The sequence below is a fragment of the Haematobia irritans genome, chromosome 1, assembly GCF_050003625.1.
Source record: "Haematobia irritans isolate KBUSLIRL chromosome 1, ASM5000362v1, whole genome shotgun sequence".
Lineage (NCBI taxonomy): Eukaryota > Metazoa > Arthropoda > Insecta > Diptera > Muscidae > Haematobia > Haematobia irritans.
Genome location: NC_134397.1, coordinates 187632105 through 187656933, shown reverse-complemented (window position 1 = coordinate 187656933; position 24829 = coordinate 187632105). Strand labels below are relative to the sequence as shown.

The following is a 24829-nucleotide window of genomic DNA, read 5'->3' as shown; positions in this document are numbered from 1 at the left end:
TTAAAGATTTTACCAATGAAGACTACATCAGATTCTGAATTTATAAGAAAATTTTTGTTTGAGTTTTAGAGGAATCATTAACGTCTCTTCTAAGTGTGCAAGAACATGATGAAATAACGAATTGATTTGAAATCTAGAATCTGTAGATTTTCACCCCCATTATTTAAATGATTACGAGAAGTAAAATGTGGAAATTATACATTCAGTTTCAAGCAATTTTCATGATCAGTAAGCTTTCTATACCCTCAAGAAGTGAAATCGGTCTATATGTATGCCTTATCAAATGGACCGATAAAAACTAAATCCGATACACGTTTTTGTGAGTCTAAAATTCCAGTATAACATATTTACAATTTCAGGCAAATCGGATAAAATGTACGGTTTCTAGGAGTCAAATCGTGAGATCTGTCTATATGGGGGCTTTACTAAAACATTGACCGATACTCACCATTTTAGGCACACCTTTTAATGGTCCTAAACTAGTTCTTGATTTAAAATGTTATGCCAATTGGATAAAAACTACGGTTTCTATAAGCCCAAGAAGTAAAATCTGGAGGTCGGTCTATATGGGGGATATACCAAAACATGAACCGATACTCACCATTTTTGACACAACCCTTTATGGTCCGAAAACACCTCTAGATTTCCAATTTCAGGTGAATTGGATAAAAGCGATGGTTTTTTATAAGCCCAAGACCCCAAATCGGGACGTCGGTTTATATGGGGACTATATCAAAAAAGAAACTTTATTTGAAGCGTTTTTATCTTAAATCTAAAGATTCAATATTTCAGTTATTTCAAGGTAAATTTCTTTAAATCAAAAATGTGTTTCTTTACTTTAAGGAAAATTTGCCGTAGTACAAAGATATTCGACTTTAACAGAGGGACGCAGGTTTCCAAAATTTGTGTCTTAATTTTAATTAAAAAAAATTGAAACTAAGATTAAAAACTTTATTTTAGTTACAATTTAAAGCAATATGCCCTAAATATTTTCTAAATTACGAATCCTAAAATTAAGGTTGAGTGTTTGCCACACTCATTTCATTTAAGGAGATGGACTTATCCAAAGAAATCTTAAATCTTGTGCAGGACACAAATGTACTCAAAAAAAGTTTACTTGAATCCAAAGATTTTGACTTCCCATTTAAGATTCTGCTATTAATTCCGATCCAAAGATACAGCTTCGTTAAACTAGAGATATTTTTAGCGACCTATTTGTTTTTACATATAGGATGAATAAACTTCAACTTAGCATACAGACTTCATTTATAGATTTTTTTTTCATTCTCTTTTCGCGGCATATTAATAAAGCTAATTAGGTACAAACAAATACCAGTATAAAAATATTTTCTTAATTAAAAAAAAAAATATTTGAAGCCCTTTTATCTTAAATCTGAATATTCAATATTTCAGTTATTTCAAGGTCAATTTCTTTAAATCAAAAATGTGTTTCTTTACTTTAAGGAAAATTTGCCGTAGTACAAAGATATGCGACTTTAACGGAGGGACGCAAGTTTCCAAAATTTGTGTCCTAAATTTAATAAAAAAAAAATTTAAACAAAGATTAAAAACTTTATTTTAGTTACAATTTAAAGAAATACGACCTAAATATTTTCTAAATTACGAATCCAAAAATTAAGGTTGGATAATCCTTTTCCAGAGTAGTTTTGCTTGCAGGATTTACTCCTAGAACAATCTGCCTAGCGTCTTGCATAGAAAGGGTCGTGGTTTCTATTCCTGTTTCGACCAAAAATAGATTTCAGTGAAACCTATGACATTTCTGTTTCAAAATTCCTCCAAGTGGTTTCCCCAATACTGTGAAACGGTCTTGTCTATAACACGATGTTTCTCCCCCCAGAAGAAAACATATTAATTTTTTTGCGAAAACTTTGGTTTACTTAGTCGTTAAAAAATAAATAATAACAAAAATCAACAACAGTCTAAGCAACGTTTTGACGCTTAGAAACGATAACGACGGAAAATCGAAGCTGGAAGATAGCTGGGACTGCTGGCAGCACCGAAAGATCCCTGGGAAGCTGGAGCTAATGGAGCCTGAGAAGCAAAGTTCAATGATGAGGCAACACCACCATCAATGTTCTGGGATTTACCACCCAAAGCATCGTATTCAGCTTGAATGGCTTTCTGGGCATTGGCAGCATCTTCTGGGGTGCGATATTTGACAAAGTGGACCTCGGGTTTGTTGTTGGCATTGTTGGTTTCGGTGTTCAATTTGTTGGCCAAGGCAGCAAGATCGGTTTGTTTGTTGAGGACATAGATGGCAGTCTGTTGGCTGGCAGCATTCTTGGCCAAAGCAAGGGCAGCATTTTCCAAACCGCTATTGTCGGGACCCTTAATGAAGACAACACGAAGGCCTTGTTTCACAGCATTAGCAAATTGATTGGTGGCTTGGGGATCATGGAAATCCTGTTCATCAGCAGTGTAGGTGATGAATTGTTTCTCTACTTCACCATGGGCGACGGGGGCATCGAAGGATGAGGCACCAACAGGACTTGCAGATCCACCAAATGAAGGGCCAGAAGATCCAAAGGAAGGACTTGAGCTGGAACCACCAAATGATGGACCTGAACTGGAACCACCAAAACTAGGACTGGAACTAGAAGCCCCAAATGATGGGCTACCAAATGAAGAACTTCCACCTGGTCCTCCACCTACTCCTTGTTGATAATTATATCCAGATTGGGCACTAGCCACAGCTACCAAGCACAATACAACGAAGGCACGCATATTTTCAGTCTTTGCTGATTATTCGATATAGTTAAAAAACTAGAATGATTCTATTTCAAACTCTGCATCACTTTTATACAATGAAAAGAAGTTTAAGCAAAAATTATGAATTTTTCCCCTAACATAGTTGTATAAATTAATAATTTTGCATAACTGTGAAATAAATTGCATATTAAGGCATATTTTCCACTATGTTTTTAGACTAGCCTAGAGATTTGTTGTTTTTTTGTTTTGCTTCCGTTTTGACCAAAAATCCAGATTATGGTAGCATAAATTGTGAACATGAATGAATGTTGACTCATACAAGCTAGGGGTCAATAACATTGCACTTTCATTATTCAATCATTTTTGCGTATTTTTTCTTTAAAAACATTTGAGTGATTTAGTAGTATTTTTAACATATCATAATCGCATGAGATTTAGTTCATTTTTAAAATTTTCAGAGTTATCGCATGAGATTTATCGTAATCGCATGAGATTTAGTTCATTTTTAAAAGATTCAGAGTTAAATTGAAACAAGTACAGTATGTCAAGAAAGTGTTTTGACAATAGGATAAAACTTATGTTTTGTTCCAAAATTAAATATAATTTAATTTTAAAAAATATTTTATTATGTATTTTGCAAATTATACATATTTTATTTTTCTCAAAACGAATTAACATTTAGATTTTTACTTAAATTATTTCTGGAATTTGAAATATTTGGCAATGTCAAAAGACTTTCTTGACATACTGTATATACGGCCGTAAGTTCGGCCAGGCCGAATCTTATGTACCCCCCACCATGAATTGCGTAGAAACTTCTACGAAAGACTGTCATCCACAATCGAAATACTTGGGTTGTGGTATCTTAAAACTTCTTAACATCGTTTTCTAAATTGTGAGTTAGTCCATACGTGGTATATATTAGACAAAAAAGTTATGTGTAGTTAAGTCTACAAATAATTACGAACCGATATGGACTTTTTGGTACGTAGAGAGCCAGAAGTGAAATATGGGGGTCACTTATATGGGGGCTATATACAATTATGAACTTGATATGGACCAATTTTTGTGTGATTGGAAATCGATTTATCTGAGGGATATATATAACTATAGACCGATATGGACCTCGTTAGGCATGGTTATTAACGACCATATACTAGCACAATGTACCAAATTTCAACTCACTCGGATGAAATTCGCTCCTCCAAGAGGCTCCAAAACCAAATCTCGGGATCGGTTTATATGGGGCTATATGTGATTATGGACTGATATGGACCACTTTTGGCATGGTTGTTAAATATCATATACGATCACCACGTACCAAATTTCAAGCAGATCGGATGAATTTTGTTTCTCCAAAAGGCACCGGAGGTCAAATCTGGGGATCGGTTTATATGGGAGCTATATATAATTATGGGCTGATAGGAACCAATTCCTGCATGGTTGTTGGATACCATATACTAACATCATTTACCAAATTTCAACCGAATGGGAAGAATTTTGCTCTTCCAAGGGGCTCTGGAGGTCAAATCTGGGGATCAGTTTATATGGGGCCTATATATAATTATGGACCGATTTCGACCAATTTTTGCATGGGAGTTTGAGGCCATATATTAACACAACGTACCAAATTTCAACTGAATCAGATGAATTTTGGTCTTCCAAGAGGCTCCGGAGTTCAAATCTGGTGATCGGTTTATATGGGGTCTATATATAATTATGGACCGATGTGGACCAATTTTTTCATGGTTGTTAGAGGCCATATACTAACATTATGTACCAAATTTCCGCCGGATCGAATGAAATTTGCTTCTCTTAGAGGCCTCGCAAGCCAAATCGGGGGATCGGTTTATATGGGGGCTATATATAATTATGGACCGATGTGGACCAATGTTTGCATGGTTGTTAGAGGCCATATACTAACACCATGTACCAAATTTCAGCCGGATCGGATGAAATTTGCTTCTCTTAGAGGCCTCGCAAGCTAAATCGGGGGATCGGTTTATATGGGGGCTATATAATTATGGACCGATGTGGACCAATTTTTGCATGGATGTTAGAGGCCATAGAGCTACTTGTGCCAAGTTTCAAGTCGATACCTTGTTTCGTTCGGAAGTTAGCGTGATTTCAACAGACGGACGGACGGACGGACATGCTCAGATCGACTCTGAATTTCACCACGACCCAGAATATATATATATATATATATATATATATATATATATATATATATATATATATATATATATATATATATATATATATATATATATATATATATATATATATATATATATATATATATATATATATATATATATATATATATATATATATATATATATATATATATATATATATATATATATATATATATATATATATATATATATATATATATATATATATATATATATATATATATATATATATATATATATATATATATATATATATATATATATATATATATATATATATATATATATATATATATATATATATATATATATATACTTTATGGGGTCTTAGAGCAATATTTCGATGTGTTACAAACGGAATGACAAAGTTAATAAGTTAATATACCCCCCATCCTATGGTGGAGGGTATAAAAAAAAAACACAACTATCTAAAGATGTTTTAAAAACATCCACATTTTCTAATTATAAATTCTATTTTTAAAGACAGAAATAAAGAGTTTCTGTTTTGGATTTGGAAGTGGTGCATTTCTTTTAAAGTGCATCCCGAGATCCCCTATCGATTTTTTCCCATGCAGTCCTTTTGGACAAGTCTGAGAAAGTACGGAATTAGGCCGTTTTAAAGTGAAAATTTAAGTTTTGGACAATTAAATTTGGCAAAAAGAATGGAAAATCAAAAAAAAATAAAAATAAAAAAATCATCCCCGCTGGGATTTGAAACTGTGTCGTTTGACTTTTTCACTTCCGTGGAAGTTCTGTCGAGAAGGTTTTGCAAATTACGATAAGTTTTATTTTTTTTGGTGATTTTTAATGGAAAAATATATTTATACAAAAATATATGTGTCGAAAAAAAAAAAACAAAATAAAAAAACGATGTATAATATAAAAAATAATTTGTTTGAAAAATATTTAATAAAAAACAAGTAAGGAAAGTCTAAAGTCGGGCGGGGCCGACTATATTATACCCTGCACCACTTTGTAGATCTAAATTTTCGATACCATATCACATCCGTCAAATGTGTTGGGTGATATATATAAACGTGTGTCCCAAATACATACACTTAAATATCACTCGATCTGGACAGAATTTGATAGACTTCTACTAATCTATAGACTCAACATTTAAGTCGGCTAATGCACTAGGGTGGAACACAATATTAGTAAAAAAATATGTGAAACATTTAAATCTGAGTTAAAAATTGGCCTTTGTGGTCATATGAGTGTAAATCGGGCGAAAGCTATATATGGGAGATATATCCAAATCTGAACCGATTTCAACCAAATTTGGAACGCATTGTTACAATGCTAATTCTACTCCCTGTGCAAAATTTCAACTAAATCGGAGTTAAAAATTGGCCTCTGTGGGCAAATGAGTGTAAATCGGCCGAAAGCTATATATGGGAGCTATATCTAAATCTGAACCGATTTGGCTGATATTTTTCATGTTTTTCGAGACCCATTAAATATTCGTATGTACGGAATTTGAGGAAGATCGGTTGATATACACGCCAATTATGACCAGATCGGTGAAAAATATATATGACAGCTATATCTAAATCTGAACCGATTTTTCCCAAAATCAATAGGGATCGTCTTTGAGCCGAAACAGGACCCTATACCAAATTTTAGGACAATCGGACTAAAACTGCGAGCTGTACTTTGCACACAAAAATACATCAACAGACAGACGGACAGACAGACAGACAGACAGACAGACAGACAGACAGACAGACGGACATCGCTAAACCGACTCAGAATTTAATTCTAAGCCGATCCGTATACTAAAAGGTTGGTCTATGATTACTCCTTCATGGCGTTACATACAAATGCACAAACTTATTATACCCTGTACCACAGTAGTGGTGAAGGGTATAAAAATTTGCCACTGGTGATATTTGAACCATAATAACATTCATAATAATGAATAACATCTCAGGAAGAAGTTAGTTAGAAATATTTCAATTTGCAAAATTTGAGTACACAGAAAAAAATTTCACGAAAATTTTTCCAATTAAAATTTTAATTAAGTTTTAAAATATTTTCAATTAAGAATTTAATTGATTCAACTAAGTTTTTAATTGAAACAAAAATCAATCACAAAAGTTAATAGTATCAATTAATTTTTTAATTGACATCATCATTTCTGTGATTGAAGACATTTCAATTAAAAAATTAATTGGATCAATTAATTTCGTGATTGAATCAGAAAAATTTCTTTTTGTGTGTATAAGAAAATAAAAGTGTAACAAAAAATACTGATAAAAATAAAAAGTGATTTTTTTTTTAATTTCTTCATCCACATAAACTTCCAAAGCACAACTTCTAGAGCAATGCAAAGGATCCAAAAATGGAGTACATCCGTCCTATGTAAAATTCATGGAGGTGATCAAAGTTTGCATTACTTCCGGATCACAAATTGGGGATCCAAACTACTTATTTGGAAGCTCTTTTTTGCTGGGTTTCTAGTAAAAAAGTAAAACAATACCACAGTAACTAAAAGTACCAATTATATATGGGCACTTTTAGTTTTAACCGCTGAACCTTCTCCACCATTTACTACTGTTGAACAAACCTTAACCAACATTTGCTTAAATTAACGTTTTCCAGGTCCACCAGTAATAAAAGCTAAAATTCGCTTACGCCTAATACAAAACAAAGGACACTCACACAAGAGGTGTTGAATTGATTCCTTTGCCTCCGCATGATGACAGCTCATGCAGTAGTACTTCGGGCCTATGGTTTCCGCAAACTCGCCTATCAGGCAGCGACCCGTTGTAGCAAATATCAGGAGTGATATCTGACGTCTTGAATACACTAGCATATCTAGTGTGCGGTTTAAGTTTAGATGGGGCCATATTGGCTTAGTGTCGTTGCAACCCTTGCAATTCTCCCATCGGACATTCGCCATCATAATAGCCTTCTTTTATAGCAGGTTGACTGTCTGAGTATATATTAATTCCACCATTTGTTGCAACATTGAATCTCAGGCAATTTTCTACCTTTTTTATTGTTTCGGTATTTTAAGTTCCTGGTCTTTAGAATATACTCCGAAACTCAGTTGTCCATTCAATTTGAATCCATTGGTGTAGAAATCTATATAACGTTTATTCCCAGGGATTTGTGTGCTCCACGCCGCGCTGTTGGGAATTAGAGTTTCAAACTTTTTGTCGAAAAGCCGTTTTTTGCCAGAGAGTAATGCACTACGTTTGGCACATCTGGCATTACTTTAAGGACCGAGGTGTGACCATGCGTTTTTTTTTCCGACCATAGCAATGGCTCACAGCCGTTGTTGCTGTAGACTGTTTGGCTAATATCTCTAAATGTAATAGATGCAGCATGACATTAAGGGAATCGGTTCCTGTCTTGCTGAATGCACCTGAGATACATAAGCACGCCATTCGCTGAACTTTATCTACACTAGTCGGCTTCTAAAGTACAGGCCACCAGACCACAATACCATATAACATTATATGTCTAACCCCTGCAGTGTATAACCAATGCATAATTTTCGGTTTTAGTTTCCACTTTTTTCTATTGCCTTTTTGCACGAATACAAAGCTATTGTGGCTTTTCTCGCCCTTTCTTCAATATTAAGATTAAAGTTCAGCTCCCTGTCCAAAATAACGCCAAGGTATTTTGCACACTCGCCAAAGGGAATTTCAATATCCCCTAATGATATGGGCTTAACCGTTGGAGTTTTGTGATCTTTGTAGTACATGACTAGTTCTGTCTTTGCAGGATTTATCCCTAGACCATTCTCTTTCACCCATTTCTCAGTCATCCGGAGAGCTATCTGTATAATATCTGTGATTGTGGATGGGAATTTTCCCCTGACTGTAAGAGCCACTTCACCTCCGTATGCCACCACTTTTATCCTTTATTTTTCGAGGGAAACCAGAAGGTTGTTTATAGCAACATTCCAAAGAAGAAGTGATAGAACTCCCCAGCAAAAAAAGCGTCGCCAAAAACATAATGAAAATTTTCTTTTTGGATCCGGAAGTGGTGCCAAATTGACGCAGAAGCGATGAATTTAACATGGACTTGTCATAGGACGGATGTCCACCATTTCAACAGCCGATGCACTGAATTTGCATCACTTCTTAAGGTGTGAGGTGAATTCATGGTTTTTGATGTGAATGAAGAATTTTTGGTAATATTTTGACAAAAAAAAAATAAATTTTAAAATTTTTTATGATTTTTTAATGCATTATAAATATTATAAATATTTTAAAAAAATCGCAATTTTTCTAGAAAGGATTAAACATTTTTTTCGGCTAAATTTGAATAACTTGTGCCATTTTATTAATTCTTAATATGTTTTTAACCTATTTGAAACAAAAACAAGTATATACGGCCGTAAGTTCGGCCAGGCCGAAGCTTATGTACCATCCATCATGGATGGCGTAGAAACTTCTTCTAAACACTGCCATCCACAATCGAATTACTTAAGTTGCGGTAACGCTTGCCGATGGCAAGGTATCTTAAAACCTCCAAACACCATCTTCTAAATTGTATGTCCATACTTGGTATATATTAAATCAAAAAAGATCGATCCAATACGTATATTATTCAGTTTTACAAAGTAGACATAAAATTTTGACAAAATTTTCTACAGATAGAAAATATTAAAAAATTTTCTATGGAAATAAAATTTTCACAAAATTTTCTATAGAAATAAACATTTTGACAAAATTTTATATAAAAAGAAAATTTTGACAAAAATTTCTACAGAAATAAAATGTTAACAAAATTTTCTATAGAAATAAACTTTTGACAAAATTTTCTATAGAAATAAAATCTTGGTCGATTATTTTTGGCTCGAGTGGCAACTATGATTATGAACCGAATAAAATTTGAACAAAATTTTCTATAGAAATAAAATTTTGACAAAATTTTCTATAGAAATAAAATTTTGACAATGATGAAAATTTTATTATGAACCGAATAAAATTTTAACAAAATTTTCTCTAGAAATAACATTTTGACAACATTTTCTATAGAAATAAAATTTTGGTAGATTATTTTTGGCTCTAGTGGCAACCATGATTATGAACCGATATGGACCAACTTTTGTGTGATTGGACCAATTTTGGTATGGTTGTTAGCGACCATATACTAACACCACGTTCCTACTTTGAACCGGATCGGATGAATTTTGCTCCTCCAAGAGGCTCCGGAGGTCAAATCTGGAGAACGTTTTATACGGGGGCTATATATAATTATGGACCGATATGGACCATGTTCCAAATTACAACCGGATTGGATGAAATTTGCTTCTCTTGGAGACTTCGCAAGCCAAATCTGGGGTTTATATGGGGGCCATTAGCGTAGCTAGACAATTTTTCTAGGGGGGGCTATAGCCCCCCTAGCTAAAACTTTATAGACTGAACTTATAGGTTCAACTAATGTTTTATTTCATAAAAAATAGACATCAAAATAACTCGACAATCAATTTATAATAAAGCAACTAAAAGTACCCTACGGGAAATTGGTGCAAATTGCCACTGACGGACCTATCACAGAATTGATACCTGTGCTCCAGTTAGTTGCAATTTTCACATTTAGTGAAATAAAATTATCAGAATAACCTTTTGTTCGACATATTTCAAAAGTTTTTTTTTTTTCATTTCGGGTTCGATTAGGAGCCCAAATTGAAAGAGATTTCTAAGGGTTTGTCCGAGACTGGTTTCTGAGGACCTGTTTATGGGTTGGTCCTGCTAAATTGTCCCAGGATTCCAAGGGGGGGGGGGTCTAAGCCCCCTCCCCAGAGGCCTTCCTACGCTTATGATGGGGGCTATATATAATTATGAACCGATGTGGGCCAATTTTTGCACGGTTATTAGAGGCCATATACCAATATCATGTACCAAATTTCAGGCGGATCGGATAAAATTTGCTTCTCTTTGAGGCTCCGCAACCCAAATCTGGGGATCGGTTTATATGGGCGCTATATATAATTATGGACCGATGTGGACCAATTTTTGCACGGTTGTTAGAGACCATACATCAATACCATGTACCAAATTTCAGAGGGATCGGATGCAATTTGCTTCTCTTTGAGGCTTTGCAAGCCAAATCTGGAGATCGGTTTAGATGGGGTCTATATATAATTATGGACCGATGTGGACCAATTTTTGCATGATTGTTAGAGACCATATACCAACACCATGTACCAAATTTCAGCCGGATCGGATGAAATATGCTTCTCTTAGAGGCTCCACTAGCCAAATCTGGGGATCGGTTTATATGGGGGCTATATATAATTAAAGACCGATATGGACCAATTTTTGCAAGGTTGTTAGAGACTATATACCAACATCATGTACCAAATTTCAGCCGGATCGGATGAAATTATCTTCTCTTTGAGGCTCCGCAAGCCAAATCTGGGGATCGGTTTATATGGGGGCTATATATAATTTTCCATGGTTCTTAGAGACCATATACCAACATCATGTACCAAATTTCAGCCGGATCGGATGAAATATGCTTCTGTTAGAGGCTCCACAAGCCAAATCTGGCGATCGGTTTATATGGGGGCTATATATAATTATGGACCGATGTGGACCAATTTTTGCATGGTTGTTAGAGACCATATACCAACACCATATACCAAATTTCAGCCGGATCGGATGAAATATGCTTCTCTTTTAGGCTCCGCAAGCCAAATTTATATGGTGGCTATATATAATTATGGACTGATGTGAACCAATTTTTGCATGGTTGTTAGAGACTATATACCAACACCATATACCAAATTTCAGCCGGATCGGATGAAATATGCTTCTGTTAGAGGCTCCACAAGCCAAATCTGGGGATCGGTTTATATGGGGGCTATATATAATTATAGACCGATGTGGACCAATTTTTGCATGGTTGTTAGAGACCATATACCAACACTATATACCAAATTTCAGCCGGATCGGATGAAATATGCTTCTTTTAGAGGCTCCACAAGCCAAATCTGAGGGTCCCTTTATATGGGGGCTATACGTAAAAGTGGACCGATATGGCCAATTTTCAATACCATCCGACCTACATCGATAACAACTACTTGTGCCAAGTTTCAAGTCGATAGCTTGTTTCGTTCGGAAGTTAGCGTGATTTCAACAGACGGACGGACGGACATGCTTAGATCGACTCAGAATTTCACCACGACCCAGAATATATATACTTTATGGGGTCTTAGAGCAATATTTCGATGTGTTACAAACGGAATGACAAAGTTAATATACCCCCATCCTATGATGGAGGGTATAAAAATTAATTTCGCATTAAAAATATGAAAAAAGCGGGTTATAAAAAATTGACTCAAATGAACTTCCTGTGCAGTTAAAATAAAGAACATCTTTCGGAGGCCATTTTTGGAAGTTCTTTTAAAGTTGTGCCTTGAGAAGAACTTTCAAATTTTTTTGCTGGGTCCTCCTTCGGGAGTGCCTCTGTTCACATACCTTTGTATGTTTGCTTGTCCTAGTGTGGTTGAAATACGTCTCTTCGTTAGAAGTTCGTCTAATGCGCCGTCCAGACTATATGTTTTTCCAGACGGAATGTCTCTGTTTGTAAAGAATCTTACAGCGTGGACGAACGCTTAGAATTGTCGAACGTAAAAAAAAATATCGATTATGTCTTCGAGCATAACTTGTAGTGTAGCCAAAATTTGGGATATGTACGACACGAACACTGTCGTCCCGATAAACTTATATTCTGGACGGCACATAACATCTGAGTATTCCTTGATCAACATTCATAGTTGTCAATCCATTTAATATCGAGCTCGGATGGACGTTGCTGAATGACCCTTTGATGTCTAGAAAAGTCACAATTGTGTATTCATTGACAAATGGTAAGCTTTCAATAAAGCTGACTGGTTCATGCAATGCGGTCTCAGTAGACCTGCCCTTCGAGTAAGCATGTTGTCGTTTCGAGAGCAACTTTCAATCGATCTAGGATCTATAAAATTAAAATTGGGGTACAGGTCTCATATATCAAATTTTCATTCTCTTTTCGCGATATATTAAAAAAGCTGACAACGGACCTCCTTTTTATAGCCGAGTCCGAATGGCGAATCACGTTGCTGTGAAACCACTTAGAGAAGCTTTGAAATACTCAGATATGTCACCGGCATTATTAAGGTGGGATAATTCACCACTTTCGAAGCAGGAATCGAACCCACGACTTTTTGTAAGCAAGACGGGCATGCTAACCATTGCACCACAGTGGCTGCCTATATTGGAATATAATATCCCAATACTCGTAAATTTGATGAGTTTGAAATGGTACCAAAAATTTTGGCCAACAAAGTGGTGAAGGGTATGAAATATTCAACCCCGCCCGACTTTAGAATTTGCTTACTTGTTATCTCTGTATAAGACCCACAAGTGCCAATTCTTTCAGCAATTAAAGTCATAAGGTAGATTGAAATCTAGCCACGATTGGCATTACAGCATCCGACGAAATTAAAAAAAAAAAAAAAAAAAAAAAAAAAAAAAACAAATAAGTTCTTAGTTTTCCAGAAGTACAAAAAATCCTAAATTATCTCCAAAAGTTATAATGATCAACGGGTATCTTTAAGCCAATCAAATTGCATATTTCTAAACAATTTCTTGTCATCTCATGCCACTGTGAGTAAATAATTATACAAGTCCCAAAACGTAGATGCGGAAGAAAGAACTCCCACTGCATCACATTAAACTGGATTTGATTTCATCTACAAATTGGCGACCCCATTTTAAAATGTGTCAAGTTTGTGATTTTTATGTGCAAGCATAAGATTTGAATTTATCTTCAACGGAAATATAGGAGAACAAGTATATTGAGAAGAAGGCAATGCAATATATGTTCAAATATGAATTTAGTATATTGGCAAAGAATTTTATATAAAATATTAACTAGAACTGATATTATGGAAAATAAAAATCATAATTTTAAAATCTAATAATTTTGCCTAGAATTATTATATAAAAGTATAGCATTTTTCGAAGAATATCATTATTAAAGTCTTGTGTCTCAGTTATACAATATCAAAAAAAATGCGCACATTTATCGCTCTATGCCTTGTGGCAACCGTCTGCGCTCAATCAGGATATAACTATGGAAAGGGTGGAAGTGGGCTAGGAGGAAATAGTCTGGGAAGTGGACTAGGAAGCGGACTAGGAGGAATTAATTTGGGTGGTGCGGTTAGTGGTGCCAGTTCTAGCCTGGACGATGCCCCATTTTTCGATGTTTTGCATGCTGATTCCGGATCATCCAAGCCAAGTTCATCCGGACTTTCTTTTGGAGATTCCAGTTCCAGCCCATCATTTGGGGCTTCCAGTTCAAGTCCTTCATTTGCATCCCCAAGCTCTGGTTCATCTTTTGGTTCATCGTCTCCTTCATTTGGTGATTCTGTAAGTCCAGCTGGAGCAGCCTCATTCGATTCGCCTGCTGTACAGGGTTCTATTGAAAAACAATTCATCACCTACACTGCTAACGATGAGGATTTCCATGATCCCCAGGCCACTAATGAATTTGCCAATTCCGTTAAACAAGGTCTCCGGGTGGTCTTCATTAAGGGTCCCGATACTAGCGGTTTGGAAAATGCTGCCCTTGCTCTAGCCAAGAATGCTGCCAACCAAGAGACTGCCATCTATGTTCTCAATAAACAAGCTGATCTTGCTGCCTTAGCCAATAAACTGAACAGTGAAAACAGTAATGCCAATAATAAGCCCGATGTTCATTTTGTCAAATACCGCACTCCCGAAGATGCCGAAAACGCTCAAAAGACTATCCAAGCTGAATACAATGCATTGGGTGGTAAATCGGAGAATATTGATGGTGGTGTTGCTACATCATTGAATTTCGCTTCACAAGCCCCATTAGCACCAGCTTCACAAGGATCTTTCGGTGCTGCCACAAGTCCCAGCTATCTTCCAGCATCGATTTTCCGTCGTTTCCGCTACTAAGCTGTGATCGAAGAGACTGTTTTAGTTAGTTTATCTAACAGTTTGTTATTGTTATTGCATTTTAAATCATAAGTTAAATAAATATAATTATCCAAAGAAACAAATTATTTCTTCCAGTGGATATTTTTTTAAATAATGGCTTATTCCACATGGAGTGTTTAAATATGATGAAGTTTTGAAAGTTCAAATTCAATTTTGTAATCCTTACAATTTACAAAACCCATCGAAATAATGGTGAACGGCGTCCACGTTCTGATACCATCCGTTCATGAAAACAAGCCAACACACAAATTGTATAAAAAGGAGAACAGATACAAAGAAATATTTGCGTGATACTAAAGATTACACAACCTAACAGGTTAACTGATAAGTCCCCGGTCTAACAAAGAAAATTACATTTTTTTTTGTCAAAATTCGTTTTTATTATTCAACATAGTTCCCTTCAAGAGCGATATAACGATTATAACGACCTTCCAATTTTTTGATACCATTTTGGTAGTACTCCTTTAATTTTGCCTCAAAATAGGCCTCAGTTTCGGCGAAAATTTGCAGCCAAATTTTTTCCCAGCGAGCATCCTTTCGAGGTTTGAGAACAAGAAAAAGTCGCTGGGGACCAGATCTGGAGAATACGGTGGATGGGGAAGCAATTCGAAGCCCAATTCATGCATTTTTGCCATCGTTCTCAATGACTTGTGGCACGGCGCGTTGTCTTGGTGGAACATCATTTTTTTCTTCTTCATATGGGGTCGTTTTGCCGCGATTTCGACCTTCAAACGCTCCAATAACGCCATATAATAGTCACTGTTGATGGTTTTTCCCTTCTCAAGATAATCGATAAAAATTATTCCATGCGCACCCCAAAAAACATAGGTCATTACAAAAAACAGAGGACTTTTGAGTCTTTCCACGCTTCGTGAGTGTAGTGATGGAGCCATGTTTCATCCATTGTCACATATCGACGAAAAAACTCGGGGTGCATTACGAGTTAACAGCTGCAAACACCGCTCAGAATCATCAACACGGTGTTGTTTTTGGTCAAATGTGAGCTGGCGCGGCACCCATTTTGCACAGAGCTTCCGCATATCCAAATATTGATGAATGATATGACCAACACTCTCCTTGGATATCTTTAAGGCCTCTGCTATCTCGATCAACTTCATTTTACGGTCATTCAAAATCATTTTGTGGATTTTTTTGATGTTTTCGTCTGTAACCACCTCTTTCGGGCGTCCACTGCGTTCACCGTCCTCCGTGCTCATTTCACCACGCTTGAATTTTGCATACCAATCAATTATTGTTGATTTCCCTGGGGCAGAGACCGGAAACTCATTATCAAGCCAAGGTTTTACTTCCACCGTATTTTTTCCCCTTCAGAAAACAGTATTTTATCAAAACACGAAATTTTTTCCCATTTTTTTTTTACAATAACAAAAGTTGCTTCACAAAAGACGCTCTATCTCACAAACTAATTGACTTACAGACGTCAAATTTTGACACGAATCATTTGAACGTTGGTACTATATAAAAATAATATACATTTAATAGTAGCGACGCCATCTACGTGTCAGACCGGGGACTTATCAGCCAACCTGTTTAATGTTGGGATGCGTTATTTACAAAATATTAAGAACAAATTTCTTTAAAATAATGAAATTTTAATTAATATGAAGTTTATAATATTTGCTTCAAAAATTTTTTTTTATTAAATTTAGGACACAAATTTTGGAGATTTGCGTCCTTAAAGTAAAGAAACATATTTTTGATTTGAAGAAATCGTCCATAAATTAAATGAAATATTGAATCTTTAGATTTCAGATAAAAACGCTTCAAATATAAGCTAATCCTTATTTTGAGGATATAGCAGCTTTGGCTAAAAGTTTTTTTTTTTTTTTTGGAATTAAGAAAACATTTTTTACTTTGAAGTATCCGTTATAATTTGATTTTTTTTATTGGCATTAGTTTGTATGTGAATAGCTTTATTAATATACCGTGAAAAAAATTAAAATTCGATAAATGATCTCTGTACCCTAATTTTAATTTTGCTGATCCTAGATTTAAAGCCAGATAGGTTGATAAAAATGTCTTTATTTTAAATAAGGCGCATCTTTGCCTCGGAATTAATACCAAAATCCATAAAGGATGGTCAAAATCTTTGGATCCAAGTAAACTTTTTTTAGTGCAGAAAGCACATATAATTTTGGTTATATTATGATGTCTATTCGATATTAAGATCAGTCAAAAAAAATATATATCACGCTTTAAGGAAAGAATTGCATTGGATACATATATTTTTTCTGATTCATTACGAAATTAATTGATCCAATTAATTTTTTAATTAAAATGTCTTCAATCACGAAAATTATGGTATGAATCACAGTTTTAATTGGGCATAAAAAATTCTTGATTAAAAATTTAATAGATTTCAATAGCAAATTTTAATTCATTTTTTAATTAATTCAATTAAAAATTTAATTGATGTTGATTGCAAAACTCAATTAATTTTTTCTGTAAAGGCGTAACTATTTGCAATTACTTTCTCAAATGTGTTTATATTTTGGATCAATAATTATTGTTTCAAATAAATTTCTAATTAAAAACAAAGTAAGTAAAGTCTAAAGTCGGGCGGGGCCGACTACATTATACCCTTCACCACAGTGTAGATCAAAATTTTTGGTACGATCTGAAATCAATCAAATTTATTGGGAACGGTATAAATCTCTAAATTGGAATATACATGTATTTAAACCTGAAGCGATTTGGACAAAAGTTTCTACACATCTACAAATTCTATACAATTAAAAATTAAATCGACTACCGACACACCATCTTAGTAAAAAATATGGGAAATATGGAAATGATAATGTTTTATGCAATTTAGCAAAGGTGCATTTATGGTTTATTGAGCGATGCATATGTATTAGAGGTATGGGACAATCATCATTAGCGATTGTCTTTGACCCGAAAAAAATATTCCATGCCAAATTTGAGGACGATTGGACTTAAATTGCGAGCTGTACTTTACACACTAAATCGACTCAGAATTTAATTCTAAGCCGATCGGTATACTATGACAACTCATGCTGGGCGTAACATACAAATGCACAAAATTATTATATCCTGTACCACAGTAGTGGTGAAGGCATAAGCGTAGGAAGGCCTCTGGGGAGGGGGCTTAGACCCCCCCAGAAAAATTTTAGCCCCCCCAGAATTTGAAAACCTATTTACTATTTTACATTTTTATAAAAATTATAATAAAAATTTGTGCGTTGTACGAGTATATAGTACAACACACAAAGTTCCACTAAAGACTTTCATGCACAATCGAATTACTTGGGTTGTGGTAGAAGTCTGATATTTATGAAATAAAAATAGTAATTGATATTAAAATTATTCTCTCATAAATTAATATCTTAATAACGCTGCAAAAAAGCGTCGCCAAAAAAGAAGTGAAAATGTTCTTTTTGGGTCTGGAAGTGGTACAAAATTGGCAGAGAAGCGATGAATGTAATATGAACTTGTCATAGAACGAATGTCCACCGTTTCAACAACCGTTGCAATGAATTTGCATCACTTCTTAAGGTGTGATCCGAATTCAGTGTTTTGAATGTGAATTAAAAATTTTGTGATATTTTCCCAAATAAATAATTTTTATACTTTTTTATGATTTTTAATGCACTCTAACGTTTTCCCTCGAATATTTTCATATATTGTCGATTTTTCAATAATGGATTTAGCATTTTTGTTGCAAAATTTGAATAATTTGTACCATTTTATTTATTCTTACTCTTTTTTTAACTATTTGAAAAAAGAAAGCAAAAAATTACGCATTAAAATATAAAAAAATGTAGTAAAAAACTTCCTGTGTAGTTAAAATAGTTAACTTCTTTGTGAAGACATTTTTGGAAGTGCTTTTAAAGTTGTGCCTTTAGAACAACTCCCAATTTTTTGCTGGGAAAAGTGTGGAACTACTCTACAGGAAATGGTGTGTATGGACCAGTCCCAGTTCTGATCAAAACGTATGGAAGGGACCGTCCATTTTAACATGGGTTTGTCATTGACGGAGTAAACTTACATTTTAGGACGCGTCTTGGACTCATCCCAAAGGACACGTCCTGGGACAATTTAGCAGGAGCAACCCATAAACAGGTCCTCAGGAATCAGTCTCAATTTTGATAAGTCCCCGGTCTAACAAAGATATATATACCCTAATTTTATACCCTAATTTTAATTTTGCTGATCCTAGATTTAAAGCCAGATAGGTTGATAAAAATGTCTTTATTTTAAATAAGGCGCATCTTTGCCTCGGAATTAATACCAAAATCCTTAAAGGATGGTCAAAATCTTTGGATCCAAGTAAACTTTTTTTAGTGCAGAAAGCACATATAATTTTGGTTATATTATGATGTCTATTCGATATTAAGATCAGTCAAAAAAAATATATATCACGCTTTAAGGAAAGAATTGCATTGGATACATATATTTTTTCTGATTCATTACGAAATTAATTGATCCAATTAATTTTTTAATTAAAATGTCTTCAATCACGAAAATTATGGTATGAATCACAGTTTTAATTGGGCATAAAAAATTCTTGATTAAAAATTTAATAGATTTCAATAGCAAATTTTAATTCATTTTTTAATTAATTCAATTAAAAATTTAATTGATGTTGATTGCAAAACTCAATTAATTTTTTCTGTAAAGGCGTAACTATTTGCAATTACTTTCTCAAATGTGTTTATAGTTTGGATCAATAATTATTGTTTCAAATAAATTTCTAATTAAAAACAAAGTAAGTAAAGTCTAAAGTCGGGCGGGGCCGACTACATTATACCCTTCACCACAGTGTAGATCAAAATTTTTGGTACGATCTGAAATCAATCAAATTTATTGGGAACGGTATAAATCTCTAAATTGGAATATACATGTATTTAAACCTGAAGCGATTTGGACAAAAGTTTCTACACATCTACAAATTCTATACAATTAAAAATTAAATCGACTACCGACACACCATCTTAGTAAAAAATATGGGAAATATGGAAATGATAATGTTTTATGCAATTTAGCAAAGGTGCATTTATGGTTTATTGAGTGATGCATATGTATTAGAGGTATGGGACAATCATCATTAGCGATTGTCTTTGACCCGAAAAAAATATTCCATGCCAAATTTGAGGACGATTGGACTTAAATTCCGAGCTGTACTTTACACACTAAATCGACTCAGAATTTAATTCTAAGCCGATCGGTATACTATGACAACTCATGCTGGGCGTAACATACAAATGCACAAACTTATTATATCCTGTACCACAGTAGTGGTGAAGGCATAAGCGTAGGAAGGCCTCTGGGGAGGGGGCTTAGACCCCCCCAGAAAAATTTTAGCCCCCCCAGAATTTGAAAACCTATTTACTATTTTACATTTTTATAAAAATTATAATAAAAATTTGTGCGTTGTACGAGTATATAGTACAACGCACAAAGTTCCACTAAAGACTTTCATGCACAATCGAATTACTTGGGTTGTGGTAGAAGTCTGATATTTATGAAATAAAAATAGTAATTGATATTAAAACTATTCTCTCATAAATTAATATCTTAATAACGCTGCAAAAAAGCGTCGCCAAAAAAGAAGTGAAAATGTTCTTTTTGGGTCTGGAAGTGGTACAAAATTGGCAGAGAAGCGATGAATGTAATATGAACTTGTCATAGAACGAATGTCCACCGTTTCAACAACCGTTGCAATGAATTTGCATCACTTCTTAAGGTGTGATCCGAATTCAGTGTTTTGAATGTGAATTAAAAATTTTGTGATATTTTCCCAAATAAATAATTTTTATACTTTTTTATGATTTTTAATGCACTCTAACGTTTTCCCTCGAATATTTTCATATATTATCGATTTTTCAATAATGGATTTAGCATTTTTGTTGCAAAATTTGAATAATTTGTACCATTTTATTTATTCTTACTCTTTTTTTAACTATTTGAAAAAAGAAAGCAAAAAATTACGCATTAAAATATAAAAAAATGTTGTAAAAAACTTCCTGTGTAGTTAAAATAGTTAACTTCTTTGTGAAGTAACCACCTCTTTCGGGCGTCCACTGCGTTCACCGTCCTCCGTGCTCATTTCACCAGGCTTGAATTTTGCATACCAATCAATTATTGTTGATTTCCCTGAGGGAGAGTCCGGAAACTCATTATCAAGCCAAGTTTTTGCTTCCACCGTATTTTTTTCCCCCTTCAGAAAACAGTATTTTATCAAAACACGAAATTCCTTTTTTTCCATTTTTTTCACAATAACAAAAGTTGCTTCACAAAAGGCGCTGCTTCTCACAAACTAATTGACTTACAGATGTCAAATTTTGCCACGAATCATTTGAAGGTTGGTACTATATAAAAATATTATGCATTTAATACTAGCGACGCCCTCTATGCGTCAGACCGGGGACTTATCAGCCAACCTGTTATTCCCAAACACATTCTGCTTCAAGCAAATATATTTTCAGGATTTGTCCAAACAAAATATTGCTTGTATTGTTCAAATATATTATGTTTCTCCTTAGACATATATATTTTTAAGGTGCCAATTGGTTACTTCCATTTGTTTACTTGCAGCAAAATGTCATAAATATACTTATGTTGCATTACAAATAAAAAATATGTTTATAATGTATTGGAATGTTATACTCAAAATATTTATTTATAAACAAAATATATAAGTAACAAGCAATCACGTTTAGGTTTTACATATTAATTTATGTTGAACTTTAATTTTTTTCTGTGTTGACGTCTTTCGTTGTGTCTCTCACCATCTTTAGTTTCTCTTTATACTCTCTCGCTCTCTCTTTCTAAACACATATGTGTTTATAGACAATTTCTAAATTAATATATGTTTCCATTTACACATATTATGTTTAAACAAATGTTATGTCCCAAACATAATATGATCTAATATATTAACATATATGTGCCAAACATATTATGCTACTTTATGAACATTATATGCTTGTACATAAAAATAAAAACTGAGTTGCAAACATATAATTTTTACACCGAAACATACAAGTATAGTTTTCCTTAACAACATACAAGCAGTTTGCGATTCGGATGCTCGAGATGAAACTGGTTCTTATGAGGTTGTCCAATAGTGGTCTATGGAAATCTGTCTATGGGTTGGTCCTCCTAAACTATCACAGGGCCCTAACCTTGAAATGGATCCTAATGTGTAAAGTAGCCGATCCATTCCAGATCTGCTACTGGGCCGTACACATCACAGACTAGTTCTTTGAGTTCTAAATGCATCGAAAATACATTAATAATCTCTTGATTGAATTGATTCAAGATAACAATGTTTTGACTCTGAGCTGAACAATGTTAGGTCATCCAGCCAAATAATCTTTACGAATAGAATATTGAGGTTGATTTTATCACACCAATTTGTTCCATCCCATTATTTATACATATTTAAATACATAAATTGCCAAATGCATTGTGACCCAGTTCAAATAGGTTGTCATTTGATATTTATGTCTGTGCGTTTTGCTTGCAAAAACATCAGGAACTCACAAATTGGCGGAAATACACAAACGAGCTTTTGATTGATACAATAGCCAGCGAAAAATATTTTCTATGTATTTTATCTGGCGCTAATAAATTTTGCGATAAACAAAACCCAATGTGGAGAAAGAAATCATAATTGTTAGCTGATAGAAATTTTGTGATTGTATAAAAGTGAAACGGATTGGGAAGGGAAATCATTCTAAATCGCGACTTTTAACGAAGAATAATAATAACACCAAAGAAAATGCGTGGTTTTATTGCATTGTGCCTGGTAGGAGTTGTGTGTGCGCAATCTGGATATAACTATCATCAAGGATCAGTAGGAGGCAGTGGATTCGGAGGTGGTATAACTGGAGGAAGTGGTTTTCATAAAGGATCTAGCTCTGATGAAGCTCCTTTCTTTGATGTCCTACATCCAAATTCTGGGTCTTCTTTGGGTAGTTCAGGCTCAGGAGGTCCCTCTTTCGGCTCTTCAAGCTTTGGTCCTTCTTCATCTGGATCATTTGGTTCTTCCGGTTCCAGTCCATCATTCGGATCTTCAGGATCCAGCCCCTCCTTTGGTGGGCCTTCCTTCAATGCCCCAGCATCCCAAGGAGCAGTTGAAAAACAATTCATCACTTACACGGCCGATGAACAAGAATTCCACGATCCCCAAGCCACCAATCAATTTGCCAATGCTGTGAAACAAGGTCTTCGTGTTGTCTTCATTAAGGGTCCCGACAATAGCGGTTTGGAAAATGCTGCCCTTGCTTTGGCCAAGAATGCTGCCAGTCAACAGACTGCCATCTATGTCCTCAACAAACAAACCGATCTAGCTGCTTTGGCCAATAAATTGAATACGGAAGCCAGCAATGCCAATAACAAACCCGATGTTCACTTTGTCAAATATCGCACCCCAGAAGATGCTGCCAATGCCCAGAGAGCCATTCAAGCTGAATACGATGCGTTGGGCGGTAAATCGCAGAACATTGATGGTGGAGTAGCTTCATCATTGAACTTTGCTTCTCAGGCTCCATTTGCTCCAGCTTCAAAGGGAACTTTTGGTGCTGCCAGCAGTCCCAGTTATCTTCCAGCTTCGATTTTCCGTCGTTATCGTTTCTAAACGTCTAAGCTCCGCTTAGATTGTTGTTGATTGTTGTTATTATTTATTTTTACAACTAAGTAAACCAAAGTTTTCACAAAAAGAATTCAATATGTTTTGTTTGTTAAAGTCAGAGAATCCCCAAGGTCTATATCGTATAAGGTACACGGATGCCACGCAAGACAAAAATAATTTACCAAAATTTCGAGAAAAATTTACCAAAAAATTTTATTTTGCAAAATATTATTTCTATAGAAAATTTTGTCAAGATTTTATTTCTATAGAAAATTTTGTCAAGATTTTATCGCTATAGAAAATTTTTTCAAGATTTTATTTTTATAGAAAAGTTTGTCAAAATTTTATTTTTATACAAAAGTTTGGAAAAAATTTTATTTTTATCGAAAATTTTGTCACTAATCAAACTTTTTTTATAGAAAATTTTGTCAAACTTTTTTTTATAGAAAATTTTATTTTTATAGAAAACGTTGTCAAACTTTTTTATAGAAATTTCATCAAACTCTTTTTATAGAAAATTTTGCCAAAATTTTATTTTTATAGAAAATGTTGTCAAACTTTTTTTTATAGAAAATTTTGCCAAAATTTTATTTTTACAGAAAATTTTGTCAAACTTGTTTTATTGAAAATTTTATTTTTATAGAAAACTTTGTCAAACTTTTTTATAGAAATTTTGTCAAATTTTTTTTATAGGAAATTTTATTTTTATAGAAAATTTTGTCAACATTTTATTTTTATAGAAAATTTTGTCAAAATTAGAAAATTTTGTCACAAATCAAACTTTTTTTATAGAAAATTTTGTCAAACTTTCTTTTATAGAAAATTTCATTTTTAAGGAAAATTTTGTCAAACTCTTTTTATAGCAAATTTTGTCTAACTTTTTTTATAGAAAATTTTGCCAAAATTTTATTTTTATAGAAAATTTTGTCAATTTTTTTTTATAGGAAATTTTATTTTTATAGAAAATTTTGTCAAACGTTTGTTTATAGACAATTTTGTCAAAATTTTATTTTTATAAAAAATTTTGTCAAAATTAGAAAATTTTGTCACAAATCAAACTTTTTTATAGAAAATTTTGTCAAACTTTTTTTATAGAAAATTTTATTTTTATAGAAAACTTTGTCAAACTTTTTTATAGAAATTTTGTCAAACTCTTTTTATAGAAAATTTTGTCAAACTTTTTTTATAGAAAATTTTGCCAAAACTTTTTTATAGAAAATTTTGTCAATTTTTTTTTTATAGGAAATTTTATTTTTATAGAAAATTTTGTCAACATTTTATTTTTATAGAAAATTTTGTCA

General features: G+C 33.8%; 3 protein-coding genes across 3 annotated transcripts; 2 read left to right on the top strand and 1 right to left on the bottom strand.

Annotated features, from left to right (window-relative positions):
* Window positions 1-1959: 1959 nt before the first annotated feature.
* On the bottom strand, window positions 1960-2745 carry LOC142233733 (uncharacterized). Its single transcript, XM_075304748.1, has one exon. The coding sequence runs from the start codon at window positions 2743-2745 to the stop codon at window positions 1960-1962; it is 786 nt and encodes a 261-aa protein (XP_075160863.1).
* An 11066-nt stretch (window positions 2746-13811) lies between these two features.
* Window positions 13812-14898, top strand: LOC142242972 (uncharacterized). The gene has a single exon (XM_075314435.1). The coding sequence runs from the start codon at window positions 13955-13957 to the stop codon at window positions 14864-14866; it is 912 nt and encodes a 303-aa protein (XP_075170550.1). The 5' UTR covers window positions 13812-13954; the 3' UTR covers window positions 14867-14898.
* Window positions 14899-22676: 7778 nt separating this feature from the next.
* Window positions 22677-23534, top strand: LOC142233724 (uncharacterized). The gene has a single exon (XM_075304736.1). It carries the CDS (start codon window positions 22677-22679, stop codon window positions 23532-23534), a length of 858 nt encoding a protein of 285 aa, XP_075160851.1.
* The last annotated feature ends 1295 nt before the right edge of the window (window positions 23535-24829 follow it).